Source organism: Ricinus communis, chromosome 3 (genome assembly GCF_019578655.1).
Source record: "Ricinus communis isolate WT05 ecotype wild-type chromosome 3, ASM1957865v1, whole genome shotgun sequence".
Taxonomy (NCBI): Eukaryota; Viridiplantae; Streptophyta; class Magnoliopsida; order Malpighiales; family Euphorbiaceae; genus Ricinus; species Ricinus communis.
Window position 1 is genome coordinate 25,802,294 of NC_063258.1, and position 18,324 is coordinate 25,820,617.

The following is an 18,324-nucleotide window of genomic DNA, read 5'->3' on the forward strand; positions in this document are numbered from 1 at the left end:
TTAAAAATTAAAATGATGTCAATTTGACCATCTTAATGGCAAAATAAACTTGTCCAAATTGAAATTCTTAAGTTCCTCTCTGACTTAAAACTCACCATACTTTACACCATCATCAGGCAACATTCTAAGAAAAATCAGATATTATCAAAGATTATATACAATACAAAGGTTTTAAGCTCCAATGATGCTCATTTTAGTTTCTCCTTCGACCAGGCTTTGAGTGCCTTCTGTTGTTAGCTGGGGAAGACTGCTTTGAAGGTACAGGTAACAGTGTCCCTCCTTGAATATCATTTGTATCTGTCATTTTATTAAGTGTTTTCTGGGCCTCAATGTAGATTGTAAGGTCTCGAATCTGTGACCATCATTTTAACGATTATAAGACCAGTATTTTCAATCAGATTCAACCAAAACCATTTGTGGAAATTAGAGCACCTGTTCTTCAAGATCAAGTATCCTCTCGTCCCTCGAGCGTATAGATGACATTTCCCTAATAGAACCACCACAGAAAATTTTCATTTAATTAAAAGGAAAAGGAAACATAGGAACAAAGGCAGCACTCGCATCAGTGGCACACCTAAGAGAAAACACTACAACAAATGCAGGCACATTCATGTCCCAGTTTATCTTCTTCAATCTCTGATTTTGCTTGATGGTTCCAAACTTCATAAAACATCGGAATAGCTTTAATATGATGCAATACAAATATACATGACCAAAAATGAAATGTTCAATCATCAACAGTGATGGTCCTTCTTGAAAGCTTAGTAGACAGATTCAGAAAAATCAACAAAAGAATACCCTTGCAACCCCTAAGAAGATGCCTGTATCATATTAATGTGAAGAAAAACACAAAGACTCTCCACCCCAATGTGCTGCAATGCAGTGTCTCTTTCACCCACTTTTTAAAAGACACTTAAGACAGCAACTGAAATATATAAATGAATTAAATAAAAATAAAACCATAATTAACTAGATGAGGGAACAGTCACATCAATAAATACAGGGATGCGAACAAAGTTTACCTCTCTTCAACTTCCTTAACCTTTTTACGCCAAATGTCTTGATTCTTGATGAGATTTCGATTGACCTAAGGACAGAAAAGATCATTAGATTAAAAAGCCAAATCCTAACCAAAACGTTTGCACATCCAAATGCCAAAATCTTGTCCAAGAGTAATTAAAGTACTTACATCTGTAACAGCATCTTTTTCCATTTCACATCTTTCTAATTTATTTTGGATGTCCTGCATTGTGGAAGTCACAGCCTTCTCTACTGCTTCTAAAATGGAACTTTCTCTTTTATTTTTCACCTCTGTGATTAGAGATTCATAATACTGAGAAAAAACATGACCAAACTATTATGAAATCTTATTCCTTACTAATAAAAGGAGAGATTAAGCGCCACTCAAGAATACAAGCATCAAATCGCTCCATTGATCTCCCAAAATAATACGTGTCTAGAGACGAGAGAAACGAATCAGTTTGAAATGTGTCCTCAAAAGCAATCCAATTTGAAATTCAAGAAAGCCAAGCAATCACTCAACCTAAGATGATGATAGACAAATAGATTCAGTAGCAATGTGTTTGCGACCGCATGCCTAACATCATCAGAAATCTAACTCAATCACAGATCCTCAATATTCAGACTGATACCAGCATCCCTCCACAACTGTTAACAGGAGAAAGAGCATTTTCATTGCACCAGAATCTCTGTTTTGCAAAGGATGGGAGATGGTTGTGTATTATATGTAAGAGGGTCCAGGACTTGGTCCTGTCACCTTCCACTCAATGTCTCCCCTCTCTCTTACCATATTAAGAATAAAATAAAAATAAAAATAAAAGTAAGAACACATAAATGAAAACTGAACAAAGAAACAGATAACATAGGATAAAGAAAAATTTTCAGCCATACCAGTATAGAACAATCAAACAGGGAAAGGAAAATAAGGGCTGGAGTGAGATGTAGGAAACAGGGTACTCACTTGTCTTTGAGCCTTCAGCTGAGTTGCCAGAAGATGATTGTACTCATCTACAATCTGTTATTAAGCAAATAAACAAACAGGAACGTAAAGAGTAAGCCTTCATACAAAAAGCTTATACAATTCTCCAACCAGGCTGTATATATTGATATGAAATGCTGCATTAAACAAATTTTCAGAAACAGAAGATCTAAATATCCGGAAGTTCAAAAATAATTTGCATAGGAATAACATACTGTTTCGACTTTGCTGCTAAATAAAGCGCCACTGATTCCAGAATCCTCACTGCATCCACAAGTGCCACAATCTCCTTCACGAGAGTTCATATCCACCAACTTGGCATCAGCTTTGGACTGGTTCAATCGATGAACATAGTTATCACCCACATAATCCCAAATTTGCTGTGTCCTTAAATCAAGAATATAGCAATGTTGTGTATCTTGCCAATGCCTCATAGCATGTCCTTCCTTATATCTGAGTGTAGAAAATGGGTTCAATGACTATATTGTCAAATAAGAGAAATCATGTACTAGAACTTATCATATCAACAATAGAATTTTTAGCATACAAGAGCTCTTTTTTTTTTCTTTTAAATGCCAAAATGTGAAGCATTACCTTCCACATCCAATAAATCCACATATTAAACAAACCCACAAATTCTCCACCGTTCCACAAACAGCACAAGCTGGTTTCTCGTCTTGCTGCTGACAAAGTCGACATACCTGATACAATTCTGAGTCAGTATAGCTATTTGCTTCCAATTTTCAGTTTTTATGAAATGGATTATGCCACTCATAGAACGCATTTCCCATCTAGCACTGGCTGATTTTTCCTTGTGCAGAAAAACAGTTGAAAGAATCATCTTTGGATGAATGCATATTATTGTTCATAATTTTAAGCTAATATGCTCTATAATCTCGTGCAGATCCTCTTCTCTTTCATGCACAATAAAGATTATCCAACTAGAAACCACATACTTGATATACTGGGAACTAAATGCTAAAGCAAGCCCCATGCTCTCAATTCTATTGAGACATATTCTTGGGTTGATATCATCAAAGGACACCAAGCACAAGATAAACACGATGCAGTTCTCTAACCATTGAACTTTTCCACAATAAATTTTCTTTCTCATTCATATAGTAATTGAACAAGAAGTCATTAACTTCATGCTGCAGCCAAAAGTGTTCTGCTGAAATTCAAAAAATTATTCTAGCCAGCTCATGCTTAAATGATGTGACTGAACAATAGTGCAGCATTTTCATAAGGAGCAGTAACACCAACACATAGCTCCCCTCCACTTCTCCAGGAAAAAAAAGCAGAAAACAAGGTTAAGATTATCATAATTTTCAACTCCAAAAACGTAAAGCCCTCACCAATTCTTTTACATTTGCAATATGACCCACACAAAATTAGTTCAAAAATCAGTTTTAGCTCTAAAAACCAGATATAGTTGAGTCCTTAGCTACAAACATTCAGTTACTTATAAACACCAAAAACATAGATATTATCAGCAATTTCACCAATCCAACCCCAAGCTAGACACGACATAGAATTTAAGGAGAAGAAAAATAAGTTCACCTGGCAAGACAAATAGGTCCATTTAGAAGTGCATGAACATTGGAATGAATGGTCACAAAGTGTACTTAGTATTCCACTAGTATCAGGATCCAATCTCTCTGACATTAAAACATAAAAATCAGCATATTGAAATAAAAAGACCAATCCGAACAAAAATATCTTCTTGGTGTATCAAAAAACATACCAAGACATATTGGACAAGTAGGCAATTCAGTGAATCCTACGGGAGGTGTGCTTGCTATCTCCGCAACTTCAGTGTACTCCAGAGACACAAATAGAATATGACATACCTCAGCCTACAATTTCATAGTCATTTAAAAGCTATAATTATACTAATCTTCAATAATCAAATCACAACGAAATAATAAAATAATCACTAAGCACCCGTCAACATATACCTCTGCAGGTGAAAATCGCTTCCCATTGAAGCTCTCATAAAATCTATCAGCTGTTACCTGATTATTCAGCTTTATTAACACGCTATATCGATCTTCCATTCCATCGTTCCTTAATTTTTAGTGACAAAAGAAACACTAAATTAGGGTTACAATTAATTTTAAAAAAAGAAAAAAAAATAAAGTACCTGATGAAGAGGACTTCATGGACTTTTTCAGTGTGAGATTCACAGAATCGAATAAAATCATCGGCGGAGAGGTAGTTAGGAACGGCAACGACAAAGAGAGAAGTGGGTCGACAGTTAGGGTTTGATAATGAGTTTTGCGATGGGCTTCGATGCAGATGTACTACTCCTCTTCTTTCACTGTACTTAGGGTTTGATTGACTGGTGGTGGTGGTGGTTGATACGGAGGAGAAGGTGGTGCTCTCGAGAGTGAGAGGATGGTCGGTGTCCACTGAGTGGACTCGAAGGATAAACATTTTCTCTAATGAATTTGAAATAAGTGAGTCAACTCGGACAATTCTTAAAAGATCAGAGAGATGTATATTCGCGGGAAAAGGGCGGTTCGACGCCGTTCGTTCTACAACTAACGCTTTTTGTATTTTTTCTAAAAAAATGTGATTAGTCATAATTATTATTTTTAACTGCCTATGTTGAAAGTCTCTGTGTGGAGAGTGGAGTTTTCTGTCCTTTGGGTGGACTCTTCCATCGTGTTTATTCTAGTTTAACGGTTCTTTATTGTTAGTGGTTTCATTTATGAGTGTCTCTTGGACTCTTCCGAAGGAGTTATTGGAGTTCTTTATTGTACTTATTGGTATATGTAATTATAGTGCATAGGAAATTAGAATGTCTACATTTACGAAGGAGATGAAAGAGAAAACTCTGAGAACAGTGTCCTGCAAGAAATTATTCAGAAAACATAGAATTTGCAATGTGGGGAGAAAGTTCAAATTTCCACTGAGCTTTCCATGGATCAGAACTTATACGAGAAGCTTTTGGTGAGAAAAGTCCTATCCTTCAAGAACCTCTCTACTTTGACAGTCAAGAGCATTCTCTCGATGCTATGGAAATTTCCGGGGGTGTTTCTAGTTCAAAAGTATAACTTAAAGCATAACTGGTTTATTTTCTAGTTCCACTCAAAGTAGGACAGGCAATGGGTCCTTGATGGAATTCCATGGCTCATAGCGAACTCGTTAATGATTCGATGGAGTGGCCTTCCAACACCCCCTTGGAATGGTTGGACTTTAAAAAGTGTCGGTTATGGATGGAAGTTCATAACCTAGCCTCTAACGAGATTAACCTTAGGAATGCTAGGGACATTGCCAAGCTAATAGGTGAATTTATGGATATGGAGAAGCCTCTAAGCAGGATTGGGTACATTAACATTATGAGGCTCCGAGTGGTTTTAGATGTGGAACAACCTCTACCCCGGGGATGCTACAATGACAGAAGTAGGAAGGTTATGGGTTTCATGGAATCAGACTGGGTTCACTTCCGTTATGAACGACTCCCGAAGTTTATTTCCTCTGTGGACGCTTGGGTCATGTGATGAAGATGTGCCCTGATCAGGATGAGGAGTGGTACTAGAAGATTTTAGAATCGGGAAAGTTCAAATATGTGGATTAGCTCAAAAGTTCTGTAAATCCAAGTCCACTGAGAGAGCTCAGGATGAATGCTAGAGTGGGTCAGATGGGAGACCTAAGAGAAGCAAAAAGGTAAGCTCCGGAAAGTCCATAGCAAATACGAGCGAAGAGAGGAGTACCCAAGGAGATGCTATGGCTATAGTTCCTAGTCTTGAGTTGAACTGAGGTGCAAGTGAGCAACCATGACGAGTTGAGAGTATGGGGGTAGATGGTAGGGAGGAATGGCAGGGTCAGACCATCATGGCTATGCGTCTTTTTCAGTTTGCAAGCAACCGTCAAATCCAGAAGTCAATTGTCATTGTTGAAAAGACTAAGGGAAGTCAGAATAATTTTAAATTGAAGAGTGCAAGGCCAATGAAGATTAAGAGGGCTAATAAAAGGAAGCAGATAGCCAGTCCATCTTCTAGTTCGAGTACCGATGACATGCTTAAGGACGTGGGCCTATCCAAGCCTAGGTTGGGCTTCTCAAGTAAGAAAGAGGAGGATCTAGGACTGGGTTAAAAAAACTCAGAGATTCAAGAAAGTAGCCCAACCTGATTCTCAGATAAAGGCCACGATAAGCGTTCTGGAATGGATAATAGGGGAACCTTTAGTAGTGGGAGAGTTTACTCAACCATTAAGGGGTGAGAGTGGTATGGACCCAAATGGGAAGGATGGAGGAAGTCCAGGACCATTAGGCATAACTACCTTCAGTATTGTTAAGAAGCGGAGACTAAAGCAGGTAGCTAGACAACACAAGCAGGTTCACATTGAAGAAGTGACTGAGGGGCTGAGAACTCAGGCGCGAGATGATCAGGAAGGGGATTTTTCAGTTAAGGGTCAAGGGAATAGTGCTGGCAGGGATAATGAGGACAATGTTGGTGGCTCACCCAAAGCCACCCAGTCGCCATGAGCCTGTTAGCCTGGAACTATCAAGGGATAGGGTCTACCCTAATAGTTCGAGCTCTTAAGGAGCTCATCATAAAGTTTAGACCCAGGGTGGTGTTTTTGATGGAAACAAAGCAAAGGTGTGATATACTGGAAAAGTATAGGAGGAAGCTGGGTTTTGATGAAGGAGATTATGTGGAGGCTCAGGGGAGTAGGGGTGGTTTAGCTCTATGGTGGAAGTCCAATATCGCCATCCAGGTTCTTTTTAAATCCCCACATTTTATTCATACTTTTTGTATAGCTTGCTATAATAAAGAATTTTTTATGACGTGCATTTATGGTAGTCCTTATAGAGAATTCAGGAAAGAGGTATGGGATAGTATTTTTTCTCTTAAGCCCTTTGACTTTGATGATTGGCTATGTTGGGGAGACTTTAATTGTGTATTGAAGGACTCAAAAAAGTTAGGAAGGAATCCTGTGGATGTGGAGCATAAGGGATTATTTAGAGTTGGGTTAACAATTATGGACTAATGGACCTTGGTTTCAATGGGGGTCCTTATACTTAGTCTAATAGATAGGTAGGGCAGGGTCGCATTGCTTAGAGACTTGATCGATGCATTATGAACTGGAAATGGAGAGAGTGCAATCAGTTTTCTCAGATCCCCCATGGGGAATTAGTTGGCTCGGACCATAAACTTATTGTGCTTATTCTAGACACAAAAGTTCTACTGGTTAAAAGTGTTCCATATTTGAGGCTAAGTGAATAGAACTCTCAAAGTTTTTAAAAGTTTTTGAATGAGGCTTGGCAGTCTTCTTCTCAAGGCTCTAGGATGTTTGTGTTATCTGGGAAACACAATACCTGCAAGAACAAATTGAAGGAATGGAATAAAGGTAGATTATTTAATTCAAGTGAGGCTATAACAAGGATAAAAGAAGAGCTTGATCGAATCTAACAAGGGCCCCATGTTAAGTCAGACAAATGAGGGGGAGCACAATTTGATTAAGGAGCTCCATTAGTGTTGGAGAATGGAGGAAATATTTTGGCATAAAAAATCTCGTATATAGTGGTTGCAGGCAGGTGACAGGAACACGAAACTCTTCCATGCTTCCACCATTCAAAGGAGACAACTGAATCATATTCTCAAGCTGAGAGGGCCTAACGGATAATGGGTGGATGACAGGATTGTACTAACAATGATGGTGAGGGATTTTTTCAAAGATTTGTATGCAGCTGACCTTGAGGTTGATGCTTCAGCATTTTTAGAATCCTTCCCGAGTGTTGTGCCCAATAGGCTAAATGAGAGCCTATCTAGCCCATTGTCTGAACTTGAGATTAAAGAGGTAGTGTTTAGTATGGGTAGTCCCAAAGCTCCTGGAGTGGATGAGTTTTAAGGGGTTTTTTATCAAAAGAACTGGCAAGTGGTGGGAGCCCATGTGTGCAAGGCGGTGCAATCCTTTTTCCACTCCGGTTATCTCCTAAAAGAATGGAATAAGACCAATATTACTTTGATACCTAACGTCCCTCACCCTGAATCTCTATCGCAATTTAGAGCCATCAGCCTTTGCGATTTTAATTATAAGGTTATTTCAAATATCCTAGTGTTGAGATTGAAGCCTTGGATATCGAAGCTAGTGAGCCCTTTTCAGTCTGCTTTTACCTAAGGAAGGCATATACATGACAAGATTCTTGTGGGGCATGAAGTTTTTCACAGACTCAGAACTAATTATAATAGGAACTTTAAGGTGATGGCTATTAAAATTGATATGCACAAGGCATGTGATAGGGTTAATTAGAATTTCTTGAAGATTGTTCTAGGGAAGATGGGCTTTAACAGTAGGGTGGTCCAACTGATCATGCAATGTGTTACCATGGTATCCTACTCAGTCATTTTGAATGGGTCCTCTTCTCCTTTCTTTGGGCCAAAGAGAGGGCTTTGTTAAGGGGATCCGTTGTCTTCCTACCAATTCTTATTCGTTGCCAATGCACTATCCTATGCTTTTAGAATGCAATCAACAGTGGGATTCTCCGAGGGCTCAAGCTCAACAGGAGATGTGAAATACTAACGCATTTAGTTTTTACGGATGGCACCTTCCTCATGGGCAAAGCCTCAATCCAGGAGGCTCGAGTACTTGTGGCAATTCTGGATGAATATGGTACGACCAACGAATTAATCCTTACAAATCTGTGATTCTATTCAGTAAAGGGGTTAACCATGTGGAGAAACATAATATTTTAGCTTTTTTGAGGATAAAGGAGGTGGAGGCGGGGATAAATAATTGGGGCTCCCTACCATATGGGGATCATCTAAGAGGAAGGCTTTGAGATTCATTGAGGACTGCCTAAACTCTAAGGCACAAGCATGAATTTTATCCCACGCGGGAAGGGAAGTCATGGTGAAAGTTATCTTATTTGCTCTCCCCACGTATACCATGAGTTGTTATAAACTTCCAAAGAAGGTATGCTCTAGACTGAATAGTTGCATAGCGTCTTTCTAGTAGGGGTAAAAAACGGAAAGGAGGGTCCTTAGTTGGAAGAGATGAGAGGTGTTGGCGTGATCAAAGTTTAAAGAGGGACTAGGACTAGGATTCAGGGACATGCACCTTTTCAACGAAGCTCTCCTCTGCAAGCAGGCCTAAAAGCTTATGAAAGAACCTAACAGTCTGTGGCCTAGGATTATAAAGGCGTTGTATTACCCTAAGGGATCCTTCTGGGAGGCAGTTAAGGGATATAAACCTTCATGGGGTTGGACAAGCATTTTTGGTGTCAGGGGAGTGTTGGAGGAGAGATTCAGGTGGAACATTAGGAATGGGGAAATACTAGAGTGTGGGATGACCCCTAAGTACCTAGACTTTTGCAGTTCAAAATAGAAGCCCGAGGACTGATAGTTATGAGAATCTTAGAGTTGCTGATGTTATAACTCCTAGTAGAGAATGGAATATGGCCCTGTTGCAATCTTTGCTACTCCTTTATGAAGTGGTAGCCATTGAGAAAATTCCAATCAACCCAATTAATTATAAAGATAAACCAGTGTGGCACCTTAATCCTCGGGGGACCTTAACTGTGAAGGCTGCTTATCATCACCTCTGTAACTAGAAGGATTTGGTGGATGTGAATAGGGCTTCTTGCTCCCTCCTAGCCAACACTAGACTATAGGAATCCATTTGGCACGCTCCCCTCCCTCTAAAAGTTAAAGCATTTCTTATGTCGAGTTTCTCAGGATTGCTTGGCTACAAATTCAAACCTTTTTGTCAGGAAGCTGCGGAAATCGAGCATGTGTAACATTTGTAGGAAGGAGGAGACAGTGGAGCATGTTTTCGTTCTCTGCGACCATGCTAGGTGTCACGACCCTACCTGTGGGCCCGTGACTGACACTAGGGAATGGATAGGCGTAAGGCCACAGAGTCCCGTAGTAAGCCTGACCATTCTCTAACTTGATCAAATTTCAATCCAATAGCACTGAACCATAATTAACCTTAACTATCAGGTTCTACATAGTTAGAATGTGGACTGCCAGCAAGAATAAGCAAGATCGGAATTTACATGAAATTACAAAAGAATAATATGAAATTCCTACTGCGGAGATTCTAGAATTTTAAAAGTTAACATACCAATAAAATATCAATTATATTAATTCGAAGATAAAGGAATCAGGCTGCTAGATGAAAAGCATTGCGAAAAAACTAACCACACCTGAAAAATAGTTAAATTGAGACTGTCAGTCTCACGAGTGAGTTAAAATCATATATCCAAAAATAATTACAAACACTTCAATAATACATTTAATTAATTTAAAATAAATATTAAGTCATGCTAAAATATATGCGTCATGCAATGCTTAAATAAAAATGGATTTCACATACTACGGGACGGAGTACTTTAGTAGGACCCTAGTCCCCATTGCTAAACAGTCTCAGCCTTTCGGCTCTCTCATTTCCAGCAGGACTGGCGCTCAGAGAGCGAAGCTCGACCAAGATCCTTAAATCTAGTCTGGTCACTTAACTTTCCAACTAAGCCGGCGCCCAGAGAGCAATACTCAACTAAAGACCTTTACTCTGACAACTCACTCTACTTAGCCTAGAGAGTTAAACTCGACCAGGGCAAATCCTAAACCATTTTTCTATTACCTGACTTAAAATTCATACCGGTGCGCACACGGTCCTGATGCGACCCATCAGGTAGCATGTTCTACTGCCGTCTCATCCTGAGTCAACATGCAATCACAATAGCCATATACAAAAATGAAACATATATAAACAGTAAATAAATAAATAATTAAAATATTAATCATTTAATCAGAGCTATTACGTAGAATCCTAGCATGACACACGTAAACAAATATATGACTTTAACTCACAGTTCTGACGACCTCCTAGCTCTGTTCCGATGCCTCGGGTGGAGCAAGCCGAACTGACAGATTTTTTTAATCACGAGAATAATTTAATCAAAAAAAGTAAAAAATTCGACAATTAAACCTAGACTTAGACTCCTAGGACTGACTGTCTAAAAGTTTTCGACTCGGGTAAATTCTACTGAAAATCTGGGAGAACCTCCCCTAAATTACAGACATTTACCCCCGTATAACGGGTCCATGACCTGCCAGAAAACACTTCAAATATACAACGATAAATTAACGGGAGTCGAGTCACCAAAACTGCATTAATTTTCCCGACTCCGCAACATAACACAATCACGACTATTGGCAGACAGTCCGACAAATTATTTATTTTAACTAATAAAACTCACATAACTTCTCTAAAATTCAACACAACAATTAAACACATAAATTTTATTAATGAATTCTAAAATCAACGGGCTAGAGAATTACCGGACGCTTGATCGCTCGGTCGACTCGCCTCCAGCCGCCAGAGTCCGATCGACGATCCGAACGCACCAACGGACTCGAAATAACGCACTAATGACGATCCCAGCTTTCGATCTTCCGATCCGACATCTGATCATCTGAAAAGATTTACGGACGATCTCGGCCGTCGATTTTCAGACGGAGTTCGATCGCCATGAAACCGGTGTCGTTGGAAAGCTTGAGCTTAGCAGAGTCCGGATATGCCCTCCGATCAGCCAAAACTTGCCGGAGCTCGCATGAAAATCTAAAAAACTCAGCTGCCAACACCTCATCGGAACTCCTTCCTCCGACCACTAAAGCCGACGCTGCTACTCCCAAAAGGAAGCCCTCAACTCACCGGTCAGTTTAAGACCAAAACGCTTTGGAAGCGCTTGGGCAATGACAAGAAAGCCGATGCCGCTTCCTCGCTCACCGCTATCACTTCTGGAGCCACTGCCGGTGCACTCGTCGTCCTCCGCTGCACCTTCGGCCATCGCCTCCACGCTCGGCTGAGCCTCCCTCGCTCTTCCGCCGTTGACGCAGCGCCTCCCACTTCCTCTCCTCTTCTTCCCCGATCTCTTTCTTTTTTTTTTTCTTCTCTATATCGATATTTGGTCCCTGAACTTTTCATCTTTACCATTTAGTCCCTCAACTTCTTTAATTACTAACAATTTCATCCTATAAAATTTCTGATTGACCCTCCCACTTTCCTTTAGCTTTTCAATTAAGCCCCTAACTATTTAATTTGGGTCAAAAATAGAATTATTGAAAATACATAATTACTTATTTACTCTTACTTTTAAATATAAAATTATCAAAATGCCCCTGCCGACATATTTAATTATAAAAATACCAAACATACAAATTTTTATTAAAACCCCATATTAATAAAATTATATTTTTAATCCTTATTCCAAAATAAATTTTCAATTTAATCCTAACACACAATTAGTTAATTAATCAATTTGCTAAATATTTTTCAATTAAAATTAACACCATTAGCTAATTAAAATGTCATTTCCCCAATAATTTTTTTATAAAATATTCTTTACTAATTCTTTCATAACTTTTAATATAGAAATATATTTATATATTCATATTAGGGAAAATTGAATGACCGAAAATATAATTTATTTTCCAAATAATTTACTTAGTTAATTTCTTAAAAATCAAACAAATTAGATATACAAAATAACTCCCTTATGTTATCTAATATTAAAATTATATTTAAATCATTCCAATTAAATTAAATGAAAATAAATTTAAATAAAAATTCATTTATTAACTATTACTAATGTTATTATTATTAAAAGAAAATTCTGGATATTACACTAGGGCTACCTGGCTAGCTTCCAACATGGGATTCCTTCCTGATCCGCTCAGGATGGGTCCTTCTGTAGCTTTGTGGCTTGATCTCGGCAATCAGGTGTCTCAAAGAGAATGCATTACTATTATTAGGGCTATTGCCTGTCTGTGTTAGTGTATTTGGAAGAGCAGAAATGCTGCCACTTTTGAGTCCATTTCCCATAATCCTTCTTTAACTATTTGCAGAGCTTTCCAACTAGCAGAGGAATGGGAGGCTGCCTAACAAATCAACTCCAGGCATTAGGGTACAGAGCATGCCCAGTCTCAGCAGTTATGGTGCCCCCTGAAACCTGGAGAGTTCAAATTCAATGTTGATGCGTCCTTCGATACGAACAGCAGAGTTGTAACAGCAGCAGTGGTGTGGAGGGACTCCAAAGTTCAACTCTGGGATGGATGCACAAGGAAATTCAAAGCCTCATCATCCCTGGTAGCTAAAGCCACTGCCTCTAAAGATGGCCTGCTCTTAGCTAAGGCAATAAAACCTAGGTGTAGTGTTTTTGAAACAGACTCCTTAATACTTTTCAACAGGCTTAAGGATCCTAGTTCCAGTCCTTGGGAGATTGATGTCATTGTTAGGAGTTTGTCTTGATCTTTTGGCTGAACTACCAAATAGTTCTTTTGATGTTGTTAACAAAAAATGTAATTTGTTGCGGATTGGGTAGCAAAAACGACTATGAAAGATGCTATTCCTGGTGGTTGGATGGCTACCCCTTCACCTCAGTTGTTTTCCAAATTACTCTTTGATATCAATATAATTATTATTTTTTCTGAATTCTTTATATAATCTTATGCTAACAAATAATATTTTAGAATTTATATAGATTAATCATTAAATAGAGTTAAATACTATTTACTTTTTAAAATTGTAATTCAATTTATGAATCATATTTTGTATTTTAATTGTTGCACTGAAATTTCTCTTTATTTTAATAAAACTAAATATTATCTAATTTAGCAAATCAAATAATAGAATATTAAATTTAAAAAAAATTTAAACTTATTAATAACTTCTAAACTCATCTCTAAAACTATTATTTATTAACTATAACGAATTTCTACTTTTAGTACACATTAAATTAGATGTTAAATAAAATAAATACTTAATATTTTTTACATATTATTTTTTAGTACAATTTAATTTTAGCAAAACTAATATTTTTAAATATTTTATTTAATAATATTTTAAAGATCTTCCTGCCATGATAGCTGATGCAGAAAATAAAGAGGAGATTCAAGGCTTCAGAGTAGTTCGCACAACACCGGCTATTTCACATTTATCTTTTTGCAGATGACAGTATCCTATTCAGTAGGGCTATAGTGTAGGAAGGAGATAATAAGACTCCACAAATCTTACACTCTTATGCGAAGTGTCACAGCCCGCATATTTCTCCTTCTCGCACGAAGGTTCAATGGCCCAAGAAGCCTCCAAAGTTCGCTACAAAGCAAGGGAGGATTCTAGAACATTCTAGAATCATCTGGAAACATCTGGAAGCACCTGGAACATTCTAAAATAATCTAGAAGCATGTATAATGTGTAGATAAGTATGGAAGTGTGTAGAACATTCTAGATACTTAATCTTAGCCATTAGATTGAATGTATCATCACCGTCCATTGAGGAGGTGGAGGCCTATATATAGCTTAGAGAATTCATTTGTAAGCATCAAGTAGAAATCAATATATTTCTCTTTATAAAAAGCTCTCAAAGTTGTCTCTAGCTCTCTTTTGTTCTTCTTGCCATCCTAGCTAGCATTTTGCCTAGCATTTGAAGAGTAAGGCTGACTAGCTTACTTGTTTCCGTGAGAAAGTAGCTAGTGCCGCACGGTTCGTTGGTAGAAAACACCAAGCCCGTGACAGTTGGTATCAGAGCAAGGTTAGACAATCGTTGAAATGGCAAAGACATCAAGAGCAAGTGAGGCTGCTAGAGTTCCGAAGGAGGTAAGGCAACTCCAGAGTGAGGTTGTGAAGGACCAGCCGGAAGCGTCCAAGCCACCAAGGAAGGAGAGAGGAAGGTCGAGGGATGTTGTGTCTGACATGGATGCCAGGCTAGCCAAGGTAGAGCTAACTGTGGCCGAGGGACAAGATACGTTCTGGGATTTAGTCCAACGCATCGGGGAGCTCGAGAATGGAAGAGAAGAGCTTCAAGAGGGGATGCAAGCTGCCTTGAACGAAGGGATGTCCAAGTGTCAAGAACAAGCTAAGACCGTGGAGAAAACTCTCCTTGCCGAGGTTGTGACGTTGAGGGAGATACTTGATGGAATGGTTGTTAGGTTGTTGGCAACCGAGGAAGAGCTTATCCTCTGCAAGAAGGCAGCTATCCAGGGAAATGGAAGCGTGCCTATGATAGTTTCTACTCCATCGAAGTTAGATGTTCCGAAGCCTAAAGCTTATAAAGGCTCGAGGAACGCGAAGGAAATTGATAACTTCCTATGGAACTTGGAGCAATACTTCAAAGCACTTGGCTTAATAGAAGAAGCCAAGAAGGTTGACGCTGCCGCACTTTTCTTAGAAGACACCGCAATGCTGTGGTGGAGAAGGAGGAGTGGCGACATAGAAAATGGGATATGCACCATCGACTCGTGGGGAGAATTCAAGAAAGAGTTGAAGAAGCAGATCTACCCCGAGAATGCTATTCGAGATGCAAGGGCCAAATTGCGGCGACTCTCACATACGAGAAGCATCAAAGAGTATGTTAAAGAATTCACTGACACACTCCTTGAGATTCCCAACTACACCGATGAAGAAGCCTTGTTTGCGTTCACAGATGGGTTGCAGATTTGGGCAAGGTTGGAGTTGGAGAGCCGTGGTGTCCAAGATCTCAACACCGCCATTGCCGTGGCCGAATCCTTGATAGAGATCAGGAGGCAAGACAAGCACAAGCCTGACCAAGAAAGGAACGGTAACGGAAAGAATGGGGGAGATCGCCACCACAAAAAGGAAGGCTCCTACAGGTTTGACAAGCCCATAGAGGGAGGCAATCATGGCAACAAGGATGACAAAGGTGGAGAAAAGCCTCGTATCAAGTGTTTCTTCTATGATGGACCACATAAGGCAAGAGAGTGCCCTACGAAGAACAAGCTCTCTGCGTTGGTCGAAGAAAGGGAAGAACACCAACGAGTGCAAGAGGAGTCCAAGATGGGCTCACTACAACTTCTCAGCGCCATCAAAACCAAATTTGAGATGCCCAAGTCTGAAAAGAAGGGCCGATTATTCGTGGAAGCAAAGGTTGGAAGCCGTACGGTAGAAGCATTGATAGATACCGGGGCTAACAACAACTTACTCGAGGTAAAAGAGGCAGAAAGACTTGGCATCAAGTATGCGAAGGAGCAAGGGTGGCTCAAGGCTGTGAACTCGGCACCGAACGCAACATGTGGGTTTGCGCGAGACGTCAAAGTAAGCCTCGGTGAGTGGTCTGGCCTCTTGGATTTTTCCATTATTATGATGGATGATTATGAGATGGTGCTTGGCATAGAGTTTCTCGACAAAGTGAATGCATTCCCACTCCCCTTTGCTAACACCATGTGTATCTTGGAGCAAGGGAATACTTGCATGGTACCGTTGAAACGAGAAGCCAAGGTAAAAGCCATGAAGATCTCTGCCATGCAACTATCTGAGCGGGTAGAGAAGGCTCAGCCGTCATTCCTTGCGGTACTAAAGGAAGAAGTGGCAACCTTGCCACAAGATAAAGTGCCAAAGGAGATAACAGGGGTTCTAGATGAGTTCGGGAACGTAATGCCTGCGGAGTTACCGAAGAAGCTCCCATCGAAGAGAGAGGTGGATCAGAAAATGGAGCTAGTAGAAGGTACGAGGCCGCTTACAGCAGTCCCTCATAGCATGGCACCCCTTGAGTTCGAAGAGTTACGGAGGCAACCAAAAGAGTTGTTGGATGCTAGCCACACTAGGTCATCCTCCGTGTGAACCACCGGTACTCAAGCAAAAGAAGCCAACTCCGAAGCAAGTAAGATGGCAAGCATCCCTTGCGGAGTCCGATTTTGCGAAGGAGTACAAGCCGGGAAAGGCAAACTTAGTGGCTGATGCGCTAAGTAGCAAGGCAAAGTTAGCTTCCACCACTAATGCTAACTTTTCTTCGTTGGACCAAGGCAAGGTGGAACAAACAAGCCCACCGAATTGTCAAAGCCATTACCGAAGTACAAGGGATGGCATGAGAAAGCCGACAGGGCATGTGCTCCTCTAACCAAGGTCGCCAAGAGAATGAAGAAGTGGGCGGATGGGAAGAAGAGTCACTCGGAGTTTGAGGAAGGAGGCTTAGTGATGGTAAAGCTCCTTCCCCATCAAGGTCGAAGATCTGCCAAGGAACTTCAAGGGCATAATCGAGGCATACAGGGGGGATGCGACGAGGGCGTCGCCAGAATGAGTGGGGGAGAATGTCACAGCCCGCATATTTCCCCTTCTCGCACAAAGGTTCAATGGCCCAAGAAGCCTCCAAAGTTCGCTACAAAGCAAGGGAGGATTCTAGAACATTCTAGAATCATCTGGAAACATTTGGAAGCATCTGGAACATTCTAGAATAATCTAGAAGCATGTATAATGTGTAGATAAGTATGGAAGTGTGTAGAACATTCTAGATACTTAATCTTAGCCATTAGATTGAATGTATCCTCACCGTCCATTGAGGAGGTGGAGGCCTATATATAGCTTAGAGAATTCATTTGTAAGCATCAAGTAGAAATCAATATATTTCTCTTTACAAAAAGCTCTCAAAGTTGTCTCTAGCTCTCTTTTGTTCTTCTTACCATCCTAGCTAGCATTTTGCCTAGCATTTGAAGAGTAAGGCTGACTAGCTTACTTGTTTCCGCGAAATAGTAGCTAGTGCCGCACGGTTCGTTGGTAGAAAACACCAAGCTTATGACAGAAGGCATCGGGGCAACAAATTAATTTGGATAAATCTGAGCTATCAACAAGTAGAAATGTATTCGAGCAAGTGAAAACCAAACTATCAGCAGACTTGGAGTCAAGGCAATAGAGAGCCATGAGAAGTATTTAGGATTACCATCAGTGATTAGTAAATCTAGAAAATAGGTTTTTCGACTAGTACAAGATAGAGTGATTAGTAAGATGAAGGGGTGGAAGGAAAGATCTTTGTAGAAGGCTGGAAAGGAGATACTATGAAAGGCGGTGGTGCAGGCTATTCCTACTTATACTATGAGTTGCTTTCTTTTTCATGTCGCTGTGTACAAGGTGATTGAGAGTGCTATGATGAGATTTTGGTGGAGTCCAAAGGACAAGGAGAGGAAAGTTCATTGGGTTAGTTGGAGTAAGTTGTCACAAGCTAAAGCCTCGGGCGATCTTGGTTTTCGAGATTTGCATTATTTTAAATTTTTAATTTAGCTACGATTGCTAAACAAGCATGGAGGATTTGAAATGATGCTCAATCATTAGCAGCCCAAGTCCTAAAGGCTAAATACTTCCCAAGGGGGTGTTTTGATACGGCCAATATTGGGTACCAACCGAGTTACTTATGACGTCGTCTATTGGCGTCAAGACAACTAGTGTTGGATGGATGTGCATGGCTGGTTGGGAATGGACAACGCCTAAGAATTTGGCATGACAAGTGGATGGGTACAAAAAACGTGGAAAAACTGAATTTTAGTCAAAATTCTATGCATGAAGATGCAAGAGTGGCTGAATTAATT

General features: G+C 39.9%; 2 protein-coding genes across 4 annotated transcripts; one reads left to right on the top strand and one right to left on the bottom strand.

Moving 5' to 3' along the window:
* On the bottom strand, positions 1–4,653 carry LOC8270203 (BRAP2 RING ZnF UBP domain-containing protein 1). Of its 3 annotated transcripts, XR_001535808.3 has the most exons (12): positions 4,143–4,653; positions 3,958–4,066; positions 3,744–3,855; positions 3,560–3,657; positions 2,594–2,700; positions 2,215–2,452; positions 1,982–2,035; positions 1,190–1,333; positions 1,023–1,087; positions 575–660; positions 433–487; positions 255–352 (listed from the first exon to the last, which is right to left on the bottom strand). XR_001535808.3 is itself a non-coding variant. In XM_048371656.1 (11 exons), exons 1-11 carry the CDS (start codon positions 4,583–4,585, stop codon positions 194–196), a joined length of 1,527 nt encoding a protein of 508 aa, XP_048227613.1. In that variant the 5' UTR covers positions 4,586–4,649; the 3' UTR covers positions 1–193. The 3 variants fall into 3 exon arrangements, 2 of the variants coding, with proteins under 2 accessions (XP_048227613.1, XP_002527180.2); XM_048371656.1 differs by lacking the exon at positions 575–660 and having other exon boundaries at positions 1–352; positions 4,015–4,066; positions 4,143–4,649; XM_002527134.4 differs by lacking the exon at positions 575–660 and having other exon boundaries at positions 1–352; positions 4,143–4,646.
* Positions 4,654–14,366: 9,713 nt separating this feature from the next.
* On the top strand, positions 14,367–16,917 carry LOC125369504. Its single transcript, XM_048372233.1, has 2 exons — positions 14,367–16,073; positions 16,209–16,917. The coding sequence occupies exons 1-2, from the start codon at positions 14,561–14,563 to the stop codon at positions 16,586–16,588; spliced, it is 1,893 nt and encodes a 630-aa protein (XP_048228190.1). The 5' UTR covers positions 14,367–14,560; the 3' UTR covers positions 16,589–16,917.
* The last annotated feature ends 1,407 nt before the right edge of the window (positions 16,918–18,324 follow it).

Coding starts and splice junctions, on each gene's coding strand:
- LOC8270203 (XM_002527134.4), bottom strand. CDS start 4,585: ATGACTAATCACATTTTTTTAGAAAAAATACAAAAAGCGTTAGTTGTA. Junction 2,453..2,593: donor GGATTTATTGGATGTGGAAG/GTAATGCTTCAC, acceptor TTCTACACTCAG/ATATAAGGAAGGACATGCTA. Junction 488..1,022: donor GTTAAGGAAGTTGAAGAGAG/GTAAACTTTGTT, acceptor TGGTTCTATTAG/GGAAATGTCATCTATACGCT.
- LOC125369504 (XM_048372233.1), top strand. CDS start 14,561: ATGGCAAAGACATCAAGAGCAAGTGAGGCTGCTAGAGTTCCGAAGGAG. Junction 16,074..16,208: donor AGACGTCAAAGTAAGCCTCG/GTGAGTGGTCTG, acceptor TCTTGGAGCAAG/GGAATACTTGCATGGTACCG.